Raw genomic sequence first — 17,462 nt, forward strand, 5'->3', positions numbered from 1 at the left:
AAATGAAAATAATGGAAAGCATTTCTACCACTAGCTCTCCTGCCCTCTGTTCTGAGAAAGATCAAAGAAGATCTGACCAAAATCATTCATCACCATAGACTGGGCTTGGAGAGTGTGGTAAACAAAGATCTGAGCCTGAGTATTTGTCCTCTGATAAGGCTTCCACTTCAAAAGGGCCTACTGTCTCAGCAATTGTACAAGGTCCTGTCCCTGAGTTTCCACAACATACACCTCCATTTGGGTAAATTGAGTAGTGACAGTTTAATGCATTTTACTTCCCAAACTAGGTGGTGTACTGTCATCTTTACTGCCAGACACACTTCAACAAAATCGATCTGTGCTGAGCACTGAGACAAGTTTGTTGCTGGTTTAATGCCTGAAACACTGAACCCATGCAAGCTAGACTTATTGGTGTTGTTTTATTTGTTCCTATGTTGGCCCAGAAAAACCTTGCGGTGGGCACAGTGAAAAATTATGTGTCTGTCCTTTCAGCACGTCTGTGTTTACCTGACCAAGCATCCTTGTTTGTCACCAGTTGTGATGCGTTTCATAAAACGTTTGACTCACATGTTTCCCTCTCAAAGCATTTGTTGTACCACAATAGGATCTGAAGTTGGTACTGACATTTCTCAAGTGTACACCCCATAAGCCTATGCACAGCTCTTCTTTAAGGTTGATACCATTAAATACTGTCTTCCTCAACACCACTATGTCAGCATACTGTGTAAGCGAACTACCGGTGCTTTAGGTCCATCTGCCTTACGCTAACTTTGTTCTGGACAAACTTGTACTGAAGACAAGGGTGGGCAAATGTTTCACATTGGCAATCAGTTACTCTGCCAGTATTTGTTTGCACCACCTCACCCTTAAAAGGCGGATAAGAATCTCCATCATCTTGACCGCAAGGGGGCCCTGAACTATTACATCAAATGCACAAATGACCAACGCATGGATGATTGTTTCTTTGTAGATTTCTCTGTGACAAACAAAAGGAAAGGTGGTGCAGAAGAGGACTCTGTCGAGATGGATAGTCTTCTGTATTAGAATTTGCTATGCATTGGCCAGGAAACAGCCCCATTCCACTAGCTCCAAAGCTACTACAATAGCTTCAGTACGAGGGGAGCCTGTTCTGGATTGTGCATACTTTCATGAAACACTAGTGCCTTGACAGTCACATCTGGCAGGAAGATCTCTTTACCTGCTCAGTTCTGCAGAACGTTTTAGACCGAGTTCTTTCCCTAGACCCTCTACCTATAGTATCTGTTCTGAAGGTGAGGAATCTTTGGTGAGAAATATCCATCAGAAGTGCAAACCTACCTTTGGTAGTATTTTCTGGTGGATATACTATCTAACAGCAGATAGCCTTATAACTTCCCATTCTGTAGAGTGGCCTGTTTCTCAAGTTAGGAATCAGCACACTGTCTCAGACAATTTGTTCTACTCTCCGTGTCTTACGACACAATAGGTAAAAGATACAAGAAACTGATGTCATCACGCAAGGGTGGTGCTTATATGCGTCTCAGCTCCGTCACTTCCAGGGCGGTACAGAATAATTGCAGAGCCACACTGCCCGACCTGCATTTCATGGGAGCACTGGTCAAGAATTCTTCTGATGCAGACTGGTGCCTGGAAATATTCTAAAGATGAGGAATCTGTGATTAGACATCCAACAGAATGAGCATCACCAAAGGTAAGTAACTTGTTCAACTGAACAAGTCAGAACCTGATCTTAACTGACACCTGTCAGGGTCTCCTCAGTGCATCTTCCATTACAAATCATTTAACCCACCCAGATCAGTCTCCTATGGTATATGTAGGCTTACCAATAGATCTGGGGTGTTGTTGATGAATGTTTTATTACTGTGGAGATGGCCCATGTTCACAGCAGTTGGTTTTGGCACCAATCATTTTGGTGCTGACAGTTTTGATACCAACTGTTTTGCCTCCACGATTTTCTCGTTGCCAAGCTAGTTGAGGTCAGGGCCATGCTGGTTGGTGTGTAGTGTTTTGTTAGCACCGAGCTTGAGCCAGGGGTTATTGCTAAAGTCGATGGTAGGTGCCTGCCAAGGCCCGTTGCCGGTGATGGCCCAATGGTTTGTTACTGATGTTCCTGGGTGGCTTTTTGGGGAGGCCTACTTGACCTGCAGGCTACGTTGAGGAGGGGGCTGTGTGTACTCATGACCTGCTGAACTGCTGGAAGGTACTCAATCTCCAGGTTAAAGCTGGTGCTGTCCTCTGGTGAGAATGCTTCCTCCTTGGCTCAACGTGGTGTTGTTGAATCTCTTCAGTGCCGAAGATGTCCACAAGTTCTTTGCCACTTGTCTTCTACCTCTCCAAGCATCGGGCCTGATGGTCATGGAAGGCCTTCTTTGATCTGAAGGAGTGGCAAGCGTCGCATGTGAGCTCCTTATGCTCAAGCAAAAGGCAAAGGTTACAGACCTGACAGAGGTTGGTCCATGGGTATTTGAGTGGCATCAAGGACAATATCTAAAAGGCTTTCATTTCATCACCCTCTTGGCATGGTATGGAACCAGTCGGATGGCCCAAGAAGAAGGCCCCAGAGGGCAAATCGATCAGAGGATCGCCCGGGTGCAGCTGGATTTGTTGACCTGGTACAGAAGGAAAAAGGAATACGCGTTTGAAAACAATACAGATGGTTAGGAGTTACTGTGGGAACCGCCAAAAGTACCGTCAACAGTCTCGAACGGGAGCACATGTCTGAACCCGACAGTGGAAAGACAACAATCTAACAAGGGAGTCAATGCCAATGCGCATTACCAGCAAGAGGAGGAGTCACCAAACCTTGTGACTCGAAAAACTTCTTCGTAGAAAAACAAATTGCACACATCCGGGCCCAACACTAGATGGCAGGAGTAAGCACAGCATTTGAATCTACTACATGTTAGTTATCTTTCAAGGATTTCAAAAATCATCTGGTTAGTGCTGTTTGTGAGGCAAGAAGAGAAAGGCTAAGGGATAGTTTACCAGCCAGGTATTCAGGTTTTCAGTTGTGCATTGCTCTGTAAATGATGGATAGAGATTTGAGTTTTATACCAGTTTGAAAGGGGACCATATGTAGATTTCTGAGAGTTCTGGTCATGTGATCCAATTTACTGTCTCTAGTGATGAGGGCGGGCAGCAGCTTGCAAGGCTTCTGTGAGTGGGACAAGTGTGATGTATCTGACAGTGAGCAGGAAATTGCCTCCATGAATGTGAAAGAAAACAAGGGCAAAGTAGGGCTGCTTCTAAAAAAAGGAAAGAAGAAAAGTATAGCTTTTCTATACCCAACCCCACATATATGTACCTTGATCACATATATATATATATATATATATATATATATATATATATATATATATATATATTTGATGGCATGTGTAGCTGCAGATACACATGCTGTGCACATCCCGCCATCTGGTGTTGGGCTCGGAGTGTTACAAGTTGTTTTTCTTCGAAGAAGTCTTTTCGAGTCACGAGACCGAGGGACTCCTCCCATTTCGACTCCATTGCGCATGGGCGTCGACTCCATCTTAGATTGTTTTTTTCCGCCATCGGGTTCAGACGTGTTCCTTTTCGCTCCGTGTTTCGGGTCGGAAAGTTAGTTAGAATCTCGGAAAAAACGTCGGTATTGTCATAACAAGTATCCGTATACGGATCAGCATCTGGTCTGTAACTTGTGCTTGTCTCCAGAGCACAAGGAAGATACTTGTGAAGCCTGTCGAGCGTTTCGGGCGAGGAAGACATTAAGAGACCGAAGAGCCAGAAGACTGCAGATGGCGTCGACGCCGACAGGACAAGAGTGTTTCGAGGAGGAAGAGGAAGCTTTCTCTATCCACGAGTCGGACTCGGAAGAGCTTGAGGCCGAAGAAATGCAGAAAACCGTGAGTAAGACGTCGAAACATAAGACTCACGAGAAGTCAACAAAAACCCAGGGGACGCCACCGCCAACAGGCCATGGCTTAACCCAAAAAATAGGTGACCGATCCAAGGCACCGAAAAAGGGCACGCTTGTGGCGAAGTCATCCGACTCCGGTCGAGATACCGCCACACAGCAATCTCGGAACCGAGACATCGGCTCAGAGAAATTTCGGCACCGTGACAGCGGCACCGAACAAGTTCGCCACCGAGACACCACCACGCTGAAAATTAAAAAGGTTTCTTCTGAGCCTAAAAAGACGTCCGAAAAAGTTTTGGTTCCGAAACATCCAGCCTCGGAGCCGAAAACAGGTTCTTATACAGAGGAACAAGGATTGTCCTCCCAAATGCAAAAACATCGATTTGGAGAGGAACTTGAAGCAGTAGAGCCAGACCATACTCAAAGAAGGCTCCACATTCAAGAACACACAGGGAAGATAACCACTCTTCCCCCAATTAAAATAAAAAGAAAACTTGCCTTTCAAGAAAAGGACAAGCAGCCACAAGCAAAGGTAGCAAGGAAAATAACTCCACCACCGTCTCCACCACCATCAGTGCACACATCACCGGTAGCAACTCCTCCACTGATGCACTCCCCGACTCATACTACAATGAGTCAAGATGATCCTGATTCATGGGACCATTACGATGCTCCAGTATCGGACAACAGCCCAGACTCGTACCCTGCCAGACCGTCCCCACCTGAGGACAGTACATCTTACACACAGGTGGTCGCAAGGGCAGCTGCTTTCCATAACGTCACCTTGCATTCCGAACCAATTGAGGATGACGTTTTGTTTAACACGCTATCCTCCACTCATAGCCAATACCAAAGCCTACCTATGCTCCCAGGAATGCTAAAACATTCAAAACAAATCTTTCAGGATCCTGTTAAAGGCCGAGCCATAACTCCAAGGGTGGAGAAAAAATACAAGCCACCGCCAACAGATCCAGTTTATATTACAGCGCAGTTAACACCAGACTCAGTAGTTGTCGGGGCAGCTCGTAAGAGAGCGACCTCTCATACCTCGGGGGACGCACCACCTCCAGACAAGGAGAATCGCAAATTTGATGCTGCGGGCAAAAGGGTTGCAGCACAAGCAGCAAACCAGTGGCGCATTGCCAATTCACAAGCACTTTTGGCAAGATACGATAGAGCTCACTGGGATGAGATGCAACATTTCATAGAACACTTACCCAAGGAGTTCCAAAAAATAGCACAACAAGTGGTGGAAGAAGGACAAAGTATCTCTAATAATCAGATACGGTCTTCAATGGATGCAGCAGATACGGCTGCAAGGACAGTAAATACTGCAATAACTATAAGAAGGCACGCATGGCTGCGCACGTCAGGGTTCAAGCCGGAAACTCAACAAGCCTTGCTAAATATGCCATTTAATGAACAGCAGTTGTTTGGGCCGGAAGTCGACACTGCTATTGATAAACTCAAAAAAGACACTGATACAGCAAAAGCCATGGGCGCACTCTACTCCCCGCAGAGCAGAGGCACATTTCGTAAAACACCTTTTAGGGGAGGGTTTCGAGGGCAACCTACAGAAATCACAACATCACAAACAAGGCCCACTTATCAAAGCCAGTATCAGCGGGGAGGTTTTCGGGGGCAATATAGAGGGGGACAATTCCAGAAAAATAGAGGAAAGTTCCAAAGCCCCAAAACTCCTCAAAATAAGCAGTGACTTACAAGTCACACATCCCCATCACATAACACCTGTGGGGGGGAGACTAAGCCAATTTTACAAACATTGGGAGGAGATAACAACAGATACTTGGGTACTAGCAATTATCCAGCATGGTTATTGCACAGAATTTCTCAAATTCCCTCCAACAGTCCCACCGAAAACACACAGTATGTCAAAACAACATATAGATCTTCTAGGACTAGAAGTTCAAGCGTTGCTCCAAAAAGAAGCAATAGAATTAGTACCAAAACAAGAATTAAACACAGGAGTTTACTCACTGTACTTTCTAATACCCAAAAAAGACAAAAGTCTAAGACCTATACTAGATCTCAGAACATTAAATACATACATCAAATCAGACCACTTTCACATGGTTACATTACAAGAAGTAATCCCACTGCTCAAACAACGAGACTACATGACAACACTGGATCTAAAGGATGCATATTTCCATATACCAATACATCCTTCACACAGAAAGTATCTAAGGTTTGTATTCCAAGGGATACATTACCAATTCAAAGTGTTGCCATTCGGAATAACAACTGCGCCAAGAGTTTTTACAAAATGTCTGGCAGTAGTAGCTGCACATATCAGAAGGCAGCAAATACATGTGTTCCCGTACCTAGACGATTGGTTAATCAAAACCAAACGCGAATACAGTGTTTACAACACACAAAATATGTCATAGAAACCCTACACAAACTAGGTTTCTCAATCAACTACCCAAAGTCACACCTTCTGCCGTGTCAAACACAGCAATACCTAGGGGCAACAATCAACACAGTAAAAGGAATTGCCACTCCAAGTCCACAAAGAGTCCAAACATTTCACAATGTAATACAAGCCATGTATCCAAAACAAAAGATACAGGTCAAAATGGTAATGAAACTGCTAGGCATGATGTCTTCATGCATAGCCATTGTCCCAAATGCTAGGCTGCACATGCGGCCCTTACAACAGTGCCTAGCATCACAATGGTCACAAGCACAGGGTCAACTTCTAGATCTGGTGTTGATAGACCGCCAAACATACATCTCGCTTCAATGGTGGAACAGTATAAATTTAAACCAAGGGCGGCCTTTTCAAGAGCCAGTGCCACAATACGTGATAACGACAGATGCATCCATGACAGGGTGGGGAGCACACCTCAATCAGCACAGCATCCAAGGACAATGGGACATACAGCAAAGACAGTTTCATATAAATCACTTAGAACTGTTAGCGGTATTTCTAGCGCTGAAAGCATTTCAACCCATAATAACCCACAAATACATTCTTGTCAAAACAGACAACATGACAACAATGTATTACCTAAACAAACAGGGAGGGACACACTCGACACAGTTGTGTCTCCTGACACAAAAAATATGGCATTGGGCGATTCACAACCACATTCGCCTAATAGCACAATTTATTCCAGGGATTCAGAATCAGTTAGCAGACAATCTCTCTCGGGATCACCAACAGATCCACAAATGGGAAATTCACCCCCAAATACTGAACACTTACTTTCAAATTTGGGGAACACCACAAATAGATCTATTTGCAACAAAGGAAAACTCAAAATGCCAAAACTTCGCATCCAGGTACCCACAATATCAGTCTCAGGGCAATGCGCTATGGATGAACTGGTCAGGGATATTTGCGTACGCTTTTCCCCCTCTCCCACTCCTTCCATATCTAGTAAACAAGTTGAGTCAAAACAAACTCAAACTCATACTAATAACACCAACATGGGCAAGTCAACCTTGGTACTTAACACTACTAGACCTTTCAGTAGTACCTCATGTCAAACTACCAAACAGACCAGATCTGTTAACACAACACAAACAACAGATCAGACATCCAAATCCAGCATCGCTGAATCTAGCAATTTGGCTCCTGAAATCCTAGAATTCGGACACTTAAACCTCACACAGGAATGTATGGAGGTCATAAGACAAGCTAGGAAGCCTACCACTAGACACTGCTATGCAAATAAGTGGAAAAGATTTGTTTATTACTGCCATAATAATCAAATTCAACCCTTACACGCATCTGCAAAACATATAGTAGGATACTTAGTACATTTGCAAAAGTCAAAACTAGCTTTCTCTTCCATAAAAATACATCTTACTGCAATTTCAGCTTACCTGCAAATTACGCACTCAACTTCATTATTTAGGATACCAGTCATAAAAGCATTTATGGAAGGCCTAAAGAGAATTATACCACCAAGAACACCACCAGTTCCTTCATGGAACCTCAACATTGTCTTAACACGACTCATGGGTCCACCTTTTGAGCCCATGCACTCTTATGAAATGCAATACTTAACGTGGAAAGTTGCATTTTTAATTGCCATCACATCTCTAAGAAGAGTGAGTGAAATTCAAGCATATACCATTCAAGAACCATTTATTCAAATACACAAAAATAAAGTAGTTCTACGGACAAATCCAAAATTTTTACCAAAAGTAATCTCACCGTTCCACTTGAATCAAACGGTAGAATTACCAGTGTTCTTCCCACAGACAGATTCTGTAGCTGAAAGAGCACTACATACATTAGACATCAAAAGAGCACTAATGTACTACATTGACAGAACAAAACTAATTCGAAAGACAAAACAACTATTTATTACCTTTCAAAAACCTCATACAGGGAATCCAATTTCAAAACAAGGCATTGCTAGATGGATAGTTAAGTGCATTCAAACCTGCTATCTTAAAGCTAAAAGAGAGCTGCCTATTACACCAAAGGCACACTCAACCAGAAAGAAAGGTGCTACCATGGCCTTTCTAGGAAATATTCCAATGAACGAAATATGTAAAGCAGCAACATGGTCTACGCCTCATACATTTACCAAGCACTACTGTGTAGATGTGTTAACTGCACAACAGGCAACAGTAGGTCAAGCTGTACTAAGAACATTATTTCAAACTACTTCAACTCCTACAGGCTGAACCATCGCTTTTGGGGAGATAACTGCTTACTAGTCTATGCACAGCATGTGTATCTGCAGCTACACATGCCATCGAACGGAAAATGTCACTTACCCAGTGTACATCTGTTCGTGGCATTAGTCGCTGCAGATTCACATGCGCCCACCCGCCTCCCCGGGAGCCTGTAGCCGTTTAGAAGTAGATCTTGAACATTTGTACATTTGTAAATATATTACTTTAAAATTCATTATATACACACGTATTCACTCCATTGCATGGGCACTATTACTAGCATACACAACTCCTACCTCACCCTCTGTGGGGAAAACAATCTAAGATGGAGTCGACGCCCATGCGCAATGGAGTCGAAATGGGAGGAGTCCCTCGGTCTCGTGACTCGAAAAGACTTCTTCGAAGAAAAACAACTTGTAACACTCCGAGCCCAACACCAGATGGCGGGATGTGCACAGCATGTGAATCTGCAGCGACTAATGCCACGAACAGATGTACACTGGGTAAGTGACATTTTCCATATATATATATATTTAGAGTTGTAGTTACCTTAGGGCGTGAGTTATAGTTACTTAAGTTAACCATAACTATAACTGCTGAATTTCTATGGTTTTGTGCTAGGAAATTCAGAACCCAACTACAATGTCCCTGTAACCTTTGGTTTTTCAGTGAATATACACCTACAGCTTGAGGTTGGATGTGGTGCATGTTTTCTTTTTTTTCAATTTTTCAGTGCATTGGACGAAAAAAATAATAATTGGGCAATTGTTTGCCAATGAGAGGTTCCTAAGGGACCCCTCTATGTGTTCTATGGGGTCAGAATAACTGTATCCTGCCCCTTAAGTGTTTTTGCACTCTTCTTTTCCCACCCCGAGCAGATGCAACAAAATAGCGGCCACAGCTTTTCTGTCAGGTTGCGGCCAGCCAATCAGGGCCTTGCTTTTCCACCCCGATCCACGGATTCTGACCTGGATCAGTGGGTCCGGGTGCCTGCAGGATCCGCATCCCTATATATCTCTATTTTTTAAATGCTAATATCTCAGAAACTCCTGAACAGATTTACACTAAAACACAAAAAACATGCTTTCTGAACCATGAGCTAGCTTTTTGCCAACTTTGGTGTAATTCCTTCAGTGGTTTTAGCTGTAGTCACGTTCAAAAATGTGAAAAATCCCATTGAAGTAGAATTGGCGAAAAAGTGTTTTGCGCCCCCCCCTTTTTTTCTCAGCCCCCCCTTGACAGATTACCTCAAAACTTTCAGCTGAACTGACCAAAGTTTTGAAAATTTCGTTAAGTTATTGGCAAAACAAAAAAACGCTTTGTGTGCTTCCTTTATAAGCAATTACCTTTAAATGTTTTGTTCTTCAATATTTTGTCCATGGTATTCTTATATGACAATACTTCTGTGTTTCATATTCAGTAGTACAATCATTACTACAACTTGGTTCACTTTTATTTGATAAGTGTATCGGCACAGTCTCTAACTACATATTTCCCTTTTAGTGTAATTCGTCATAAAGATGTACGGGCCTGCCACTATGGTGTGATCGACAAATTCCGCCTCCAGGTTTCAGAACAAAGCCAAAGGAAGGCCTTAGGACGTAAGGAAGTAATTGCAACACTTCTCCCGTCTGCAAAGGAGCAACAACAAAAGGAGGAAGAAGATAAACGATTAAAGGAACATTTAGCTGAAAGCGTATTTTTTGAGCAAGCTTCATGTCAATCAGGTATTTCATTTTAACCAAATGCAAACTTTTTTAAATCATTAATTTGAATAATACATTTTTTATGGCATCTTTGAGATTTTGCATTTGTAGCAATGTGCAATCACAGTGACCTGACCATCTCCCCTCAACCTAAGAGGGCATGGTGGTTTACTTCACGCATGCAAAATACCTACTCACAAAGAGTCCATTAGAAACAGTGGGTCATGCAGCACCCTTTAGCTTGGTTGTTAATATATTGAGAAAAACAGTGGGCTGGAGTTTCTATTAGGTAGCTGAAATAAATATTGTCTAATTTCTCTCTGCTGTTTTTCGGATTCAATGCCGCTTCATGTTGCTTAGGTATTGAGAGTAGCCTTAGTATGCTAAAAATGTGCAATATATGCCACAGAATAAAAGATGTTAGTGCTTGGACAAGGCTTATTTCCCTTTGTCTAAAACAGTTTCCTGTGTGCATGCATTATTTTGGAACTCTTAAACAAATGATTTGAGCATTACTATTCAAATAGAAACTGGTTTGTTTAGAGCTTAGTTGAAGACAGAATAGCTCAGGCCCAATAATGGCTAGTAAAGGCCTTCTGCTCCAACGTTTCGATGTTTGTTTTGATGTTTCTGCCTTTTTAATTTAGAACAGTCTACCAAAAGCTGATGGAATGTTCTAATATGCTTATATCCCTTCTGCCTCAGACTTTACTGGCTAAGGGCCCTTTCCATCGTTATAAACCCTTCTCTTCAGCTCGGCCCATAACCTGAGTAGAGGGCCTTTAACAACCAGTATAGCCCTCAACTGAGGACTGTAAGGTTTTATTAAAACAGTTTTATGACTCAGCCATGCCATGTTAGATTCATGTATGGAGGATGTGCTGTGAGGGGACAGAAGAGCGAAGGAGAGAACATGGTGGGAGGGAGCAATGGAGGGAGATTTAAGGAAAGAGAGCATAGATAGGTGAGTGGGAAGAAGGGGACATGAAGTTATAACATATTGATGTCCTGCGATGAGGGCATTTCAAACCATAGGAACAGAGAATAGAAGTAGAAGACATAAGAACAATGGAGAGGTAGAGAGAGTAAGGAGTGAAGATGGGAAGAGCCAACATCTGCTTTGATCAAGGCACATCCTTAATGGCAACTAGCCCTTTAAAATAACCTCCCAACTTAAAGTTGCTAAAAACCTAGGTAGCATTTTGGAGGTGACTACTAATTCAGGTGGTGTGGAAGCCTTCAGTTTATAATTTAAGCAGTATATTCTCATACCAAACGCTTTTGTGACTCTTCCACTGGTTGTGCTTTCTCTTCTTATAATAGAATGGCTGTGGGCCAATAATGGCAGTACAGTCCTGGTCCAACATACCAATATTTTTCTTTCTATTTCTCCCTTTTTAATTCAGAACAATCTACCCTCAAGCTCATCTGCCACAACATGGAGCATTTGGGACACAAAATGAGATCTCAGCAGATTCCAGCATAGAGCTGAATCTAACGACCTCAGCAGGGTAGAAGGTGGAGTCTGCATGTGAAAGGACTAGAATTTGGCTTGTTGATTTTCTGTCTGCCACTGTAGCAGAATAAGATCTTCCAATGGGATGGAAATGGCAAGAGACTTAAGGTGGCTGCAAGGACTAAACTACAGCAGGGGAATAGACAGATTTCTTTAGCCCCAGTCATCTCTTTTGCTGTCATTTAATATTTACTGATTATCTGCTTTTTGTTGAGGGTGGAGCAAACCAATTGGGGTATTGCAGTTTTAAACAACTCCAAAGGGCTGATTTAGAGTTTGGCGGATGGGTACTCAGTTTCAAACATTACTTTATATCCCACCCACCTTGGACATTATATCATATGGCATATAGAACCCATCTACCAAATTCTAAATCAGGCCCAAAGTCTTTAACCCAGTTGTTAATAACACTGAGGCGTTTTCCATGTGTGGTGTTGTGTAGTTGAGTCTGAGCAGTTTAAATGTATGGTAAGTCATTTTAGCTCATGAAAGATTAAGAAATCAATGTTAATTCTTACAGATACATATATAGATATGTGCCACGCCTCCAATAGCGTGCATGGAAGTAACAAATAATGCAAATAAGCTTGCAATGTTCTAAGCCATATGTAAAATAAATGAAATACAAATATTATAAAATAAAAAAATAGTGAGAAATATGTGGGTTCTATTGAAACTCTACTCAGATGAATACTGAAATTTGTGACACACAGAGTCTATAGACAGGTGACAAATGAAGAAAATAAATCTATGGTGAAGATTTAATTCATCCTTTAATTGTAAAGGCTTCAAATATAATGTGTTCTTGCAATACTGGGCACAATTGTAACTTATGGTGCACTAATAGCTGTCTAAGACTTTCTGTTTTATCAGTTGAAAATAGAGTGAAAATATTTAGGACGATTTCCATAAAGTTTTATCTATGTGAATTAACAGCACAGTGTATCTTGATTATAAATCTAGTCACAATGATTAAACAAATCTGCATAGATTATGATATGTACCTGAAGCCCATGTTGTCTAATGCCATATATAACATGGGACATTCGCAGTGTACAAACTGAATGTACAAACTAGCTGAAGCTCCTATCTGGAAGCGGTGTGATGGAGATACGACAAACCTATTAAAGTGGTTTAGCTTGCTTAGATGAGAGTATAACTGTGTCTTTATCGTAGTGCAGTAGCCTTTGGTTCGCTCATCATTCATCAGGGAAGAAGGTTTTGAGCTCTTTCATGAAGTGTTGAATTGCAGTGGTTCTACCGCTTGCTTCAAATCTGTAAGCAGCAAAAAAACATGTATTTGGAGAAAATTCTCAGTAGGACACTAATAAAAACAGGAGGTCTTTATAGCTCCTATCAGGTTCATCAACTGTAATAAAGTTTTTGCCACTTGCATTATTGCTGTGGACAGCTATATTGTATTTGTAGCTTGTTGTGGAGACACCACATTGGAAGGTGGTGATAGCCAGAGTTATTTAGCAAACACCAAGAAGCCCCCATGCAGCAGTGTGCACCTTTGAAATCGAAGGCATATTGGAATAGAAGGAGCATGCAACAGATTCCTCATGTCATCGCAAAACAGTTTGTTGGGGTGGTGGAGCCAGTGTTTCACAGGTGTTTGCTCTTCACAAAAATGAAATATACCCCCGTTAGCAGGATATGTAATTCACTGGTACGGTAGAGTGATCTCTGTTAGCTGAGATCAGTTTGATGTTTTGATTTTATTTGTAAATTGTTTAGCAAGTATTTTTTCCTGTAGATTGGTTTTAGAGTGGTTTTCGTGGCAGCTGCTTCCCTTTATCAGTCTGGAATTTAGGTGTCTTGTTTTGGCAGCTATAATATTGTTTCCTTAAAGGGGTCATTTGGTGAGTAAGCTCATAATATATATCAAAACCCGAGCAGACGTCATCAAGCAAAGCACCAATATAGGTTATCTATTGCTGATGATTGTTAGAGATTCTGGGCTAGTTAAATATATTTTTCTTTACATTGGCTTGCCTGTTTAACTGATTTAAGGTTTGTAAGTGCTTGCCTTTTGGCAGTTTTCATCACAGCTTTTCATATACTAAACATGTTTTTGCGCTATGAAAGTTGAATACCACAGGACTATTAGAGACTGTGGACCTCATTACAACCCTGGCGGTCCAAGACCGCCAGGGCTGTTCTGGAGGAAGCACCGCCAACAGGCTGGTGGTGCTTCCCAGGGCATTACTACTGCGGCGGAAGCGCTGCGGTCGCACCGCCGGGGCCGGCGTTTTCCCACCACAATGGCCCCGGCGGTTGTAATCCGCCAGGGCAGCGCTGCCCAGGGGATTACGAGTCCCCCTACCGCCAGCCGGCTTGAGGTACAGGGAGTCACGGGGCCCCCTGAAAGGGTCCTGTGCAGCTTTTCACTGTCTGCTATGCAGACAGTGAAAAGCGCGAAAGGTGCAACTGCACCCGTCGCACGGCCGCAACACCGCCGGCTCCGTTTGGAGCCGGCTCCCGTGTTGCCGCCGAGATTCCCGCCGGCCCCGCGGGGATCTCCAAATGGCCGGAGCGGGGTGCACCTGCATTGGCGGCCGCCCGGCGGTCCGATCTTGGCGGGCAGCTTCAGCTGCCCGCCAAGGTCGTAATGAGGGCCTGTGTGTTTTCTCGTCCAGGCTAAAAATTGCTAATAATTTACCATCTTGTTTACGGCCTTGATTAATTGCCATTTACTGATTGTCTTGGAATACAAGAATGTCTGGGAGTTGATGCTCATTTTATTTCTTTTGTTGGCTAAACCTGGTTTTAATTCTGTATCAAGGAAGTCCTTATAGTAGCTATTAACTCTTTGGCCCATCTTTTGTGCCGCGTTTCCTTAATTCATTAACTAGTGACAGCAAAGGGTTAATTATGGTGGTGAGATTAAATTTATTGGGCTCCAAATGTGATTCCCAATTTAGCCAATGTGGGAATAACAAATATTCTTTGTATTTATATACCATGTATGTATGCCAGGAATTATTTTTTTTACATAATGTTTTAAGATACAAAATAAAGATGTATTTAAGATATGTACTTTATCTGTAGTCTATTTAATTGCTAATACATAAACTTTCTATCTTTGTTTGCTCCCTATTTCTATAACTGTCTATACTTTACGGAAGACTCTCTCTCAGGAAAGAATCAAAAGAACAAAGGTGGGAACAGGGAATTTAGAAAGAGAAAGGGTAGAAGAGAAGAAGAGAAAAGGAAGGAAGGAATCAAAGTAAGAAACTGATATTGTTTGATTAAAAGGGATAAGCGAGTTGGGCACTGGGAATGTTACACAATGCCTTTTAGGATTTACTGTAGGGCTAATTCTCTGTGAACTTTATAAACAAATTAGCAATTTTATTCATTCCAAAAATTCACTTTTGTTTAGTGCAATATGAGTTTTAATATTTCCATAAACCTACTTGAGTTTGCATGTTCTTGTTTCCGTTACATTGAGATATAGCAATTGACAAACAATATGAACTGCCAGGCATAATTGTCCTGTCGGCTGCAGGGGCATATTTAGGGCCATATTTATGGCAAAGTAGCGCAGTGCAGCGCAGCAAGTCACCTTGATGCACTGCACTGTGTCACTTGGAAAGAGCAGGAATGCTTAGTTTATAAGACATACGTTGCATTCCTGTCCTTTCCCCATGTGCTGATGAACAATGGGCTGCCTAGAACCAACGCAGGCACCCTTGCACCATGATGCAAGGGTGCCTGTGTTGCATGCAGGATTGTTTACAAGAACAATCATTAGAGGCATACGCCTCTATCTTTGTTTGCTGCAGAATGCAGCACACATAGAAAGAGGAGGTAACAAGGAGAGATAAAGATATTTCTCCTTCTTATGCATCGCCTGGGGAGGCACATCTTTTTGGCGCATTCCTATATTTACCAGGTGTGGTAAATCTGGGAATGCGTCAAAAACCATGGGAGTTGTGTGGGAACACCCACACAACGCCCAGGGAATGCTTCTCTTGTGCAGAGTACTGCAACGCAGCGATTAACGCTATGTTGCATTACTACAGATTTTTTAAGCCATTCAGGGCCCTGTCAAGTGGCTTTGCGTGGCTTAAAAAATCTGACCTAGAGGTTTGTGTCACACATGTACCACGTTGCATGGTGCAGGCATGCTGCAAAGCTCTCAGAGATAGGTCCCTTAGTCATTAGCAGTCTACGCTATAACATTACAGTCTCTCCTCTGTGAATCCATTGAGCCGCCTGAATCATGTACTTTGACTCACCAAACTGCCAAACCACCAAGCACTCTACTCTGTTGTACAGTGTTGCAAAGATGGAGTTGGTTTGTGGTTCTTTGGCCAAAATAGAATGCTTCCAATGCCAAAGACATCACAAGGTTGGTACGTAACTCCCACACTGTTAGGCCAAATCAGTGTTCTATTTGCTGTTGAGGAACTCAGGAAATGGCAAGGGGGAGTTTCAGAAAGTCTTGAGGTCCCTAAGAACGCTGTTAGCTGTTTTGCTTCTGTCTCTATGACCCCTGGGACCAGGCATAGCAATGACAGTGTCAAAAGTATCAAAAGATGAGTCAGAATTAACTAACATTAATCATTAAAACAATTCCAAAACAACAGTACTCCGTTCATGAGATCAAGAGTAATGCAATAATAAAAAATAAATAAATAAAATGGTCAAATGTACTCATTTAAAACAGTTTGGGCCAAAATCCAATGTAAGTAGTGGAGCATTACATAAAGAGGTCACTGAGGCGCTAGTCTTACAGCAGAAAAGAACAAGCATTTGCAATGCAGTAGGTCTCGCATTTGCTTCAGTTACAGCTATTGGCGTTGTAAAGGCATAACTGGACTTTTCTTGCCACATAAATTGGTCAGCCCTGCCGCATAATTTAGTTCTCTCAGCCACATAATTTCAGTGGCCCTGCATATAACTAAAGCATTTCCATTTACTCTCTTCCTCTATCTACAGCAAAAAATGAAAATATTGACATTATTTATTATATTTTTTTAATATTATTCTCTTGGGATCCCCCAACCTAGTGTGGGGACCCAGAGATGACTTAGACATAAAGAGCCCATCTTGCAGTGAGTTATGGGCAAAATGTTTTGTGAAAAGGAATGCCCGCAATGTCACGGTTTCGGGCGGGTCTGATCAGGAATCTGGTTGGGACACCCCTTGAGGTCACCGAATATTCTAAAGAGGTAGTGTACTGGGGCATAAGAGCAGCTAAAGGCGTACACGGGAAGGACAGCTATGGACAGGCACAGGAAACAGGAAAGTAAAAGCAGAGCAACCCTTGTGTGAGCAAATAGGAAACGGATTACTAGTGGACAAACACGCTGGGGTTGTACACAGATTAAGGCGCAGAACCTCCCACAGTGACAGGGAATCTCAATGCCTCTGTGCAGTTTGCTCTTACAGATAGTCACCCTGCCAGCCCCATAGAAAGGAGGCAGCAGAAGTGATTCTGTCTCTGGACCCTAGAGCACAAACAAGGATAGTACTTACATACACAGGCCACTCTCTTGTGGGTCCAGCTGGAAACACAGTGGCGATTCCTGAGAAAACAGCAATAGCACACGGTCACTGTTAGGCACGAAAGACAACGTATAACACTAGACAAGGATGGGGGCTGGAATTGCCTCCTGGAAACCAGGAGCCAACCCCAGTACAAAGGAGGACACTTATACACTGGTGAAGACTG

At 42.6% G+C, this 17,462-nt stretch overlaps 1 protein-coding gene across 2 annotated transcripts in view; it reads left to right on the plus strand.

Moving 5' to 3' along the window:
- Positions 1–17,462, plus strand: part of MOSPD1 (motile sperm domain containing 1) — a 158,820-nt gene that overhangs the window by 111,305 nt on the left and 30,053 nt on the right. For both annotated transcript variants that reach the window (XM_069212487.1, XM_069212488.1), the window contains exon 4: positions 10,058–10,281. In XM_069212487.1, coding sequence (XP_069068588.1) covers positions 10,058–10,281 — 224 coding nt within the window. The remainder of the gene's footprint in view (positions 1–10,057; positions 10,282–17,462) is intronic.

The sequence above is a fragment of the Pleurodeles waltl genome, chromosome 2_1 (assembly GCF_031143425.1).
Source record: "Pleurodeles waltl isolate 20211129_DDA chromosome 2_1, aPleWal1.hap1.20221129, whole genome shotgun sequence".
In the NCBI taxonomy this organism is placed as follows: Eukaryota; Metazoa; Chordata; class Amphibia; order Caudata; family Salamandridae; genus Pleurodeles; species Pleurodeles waltl.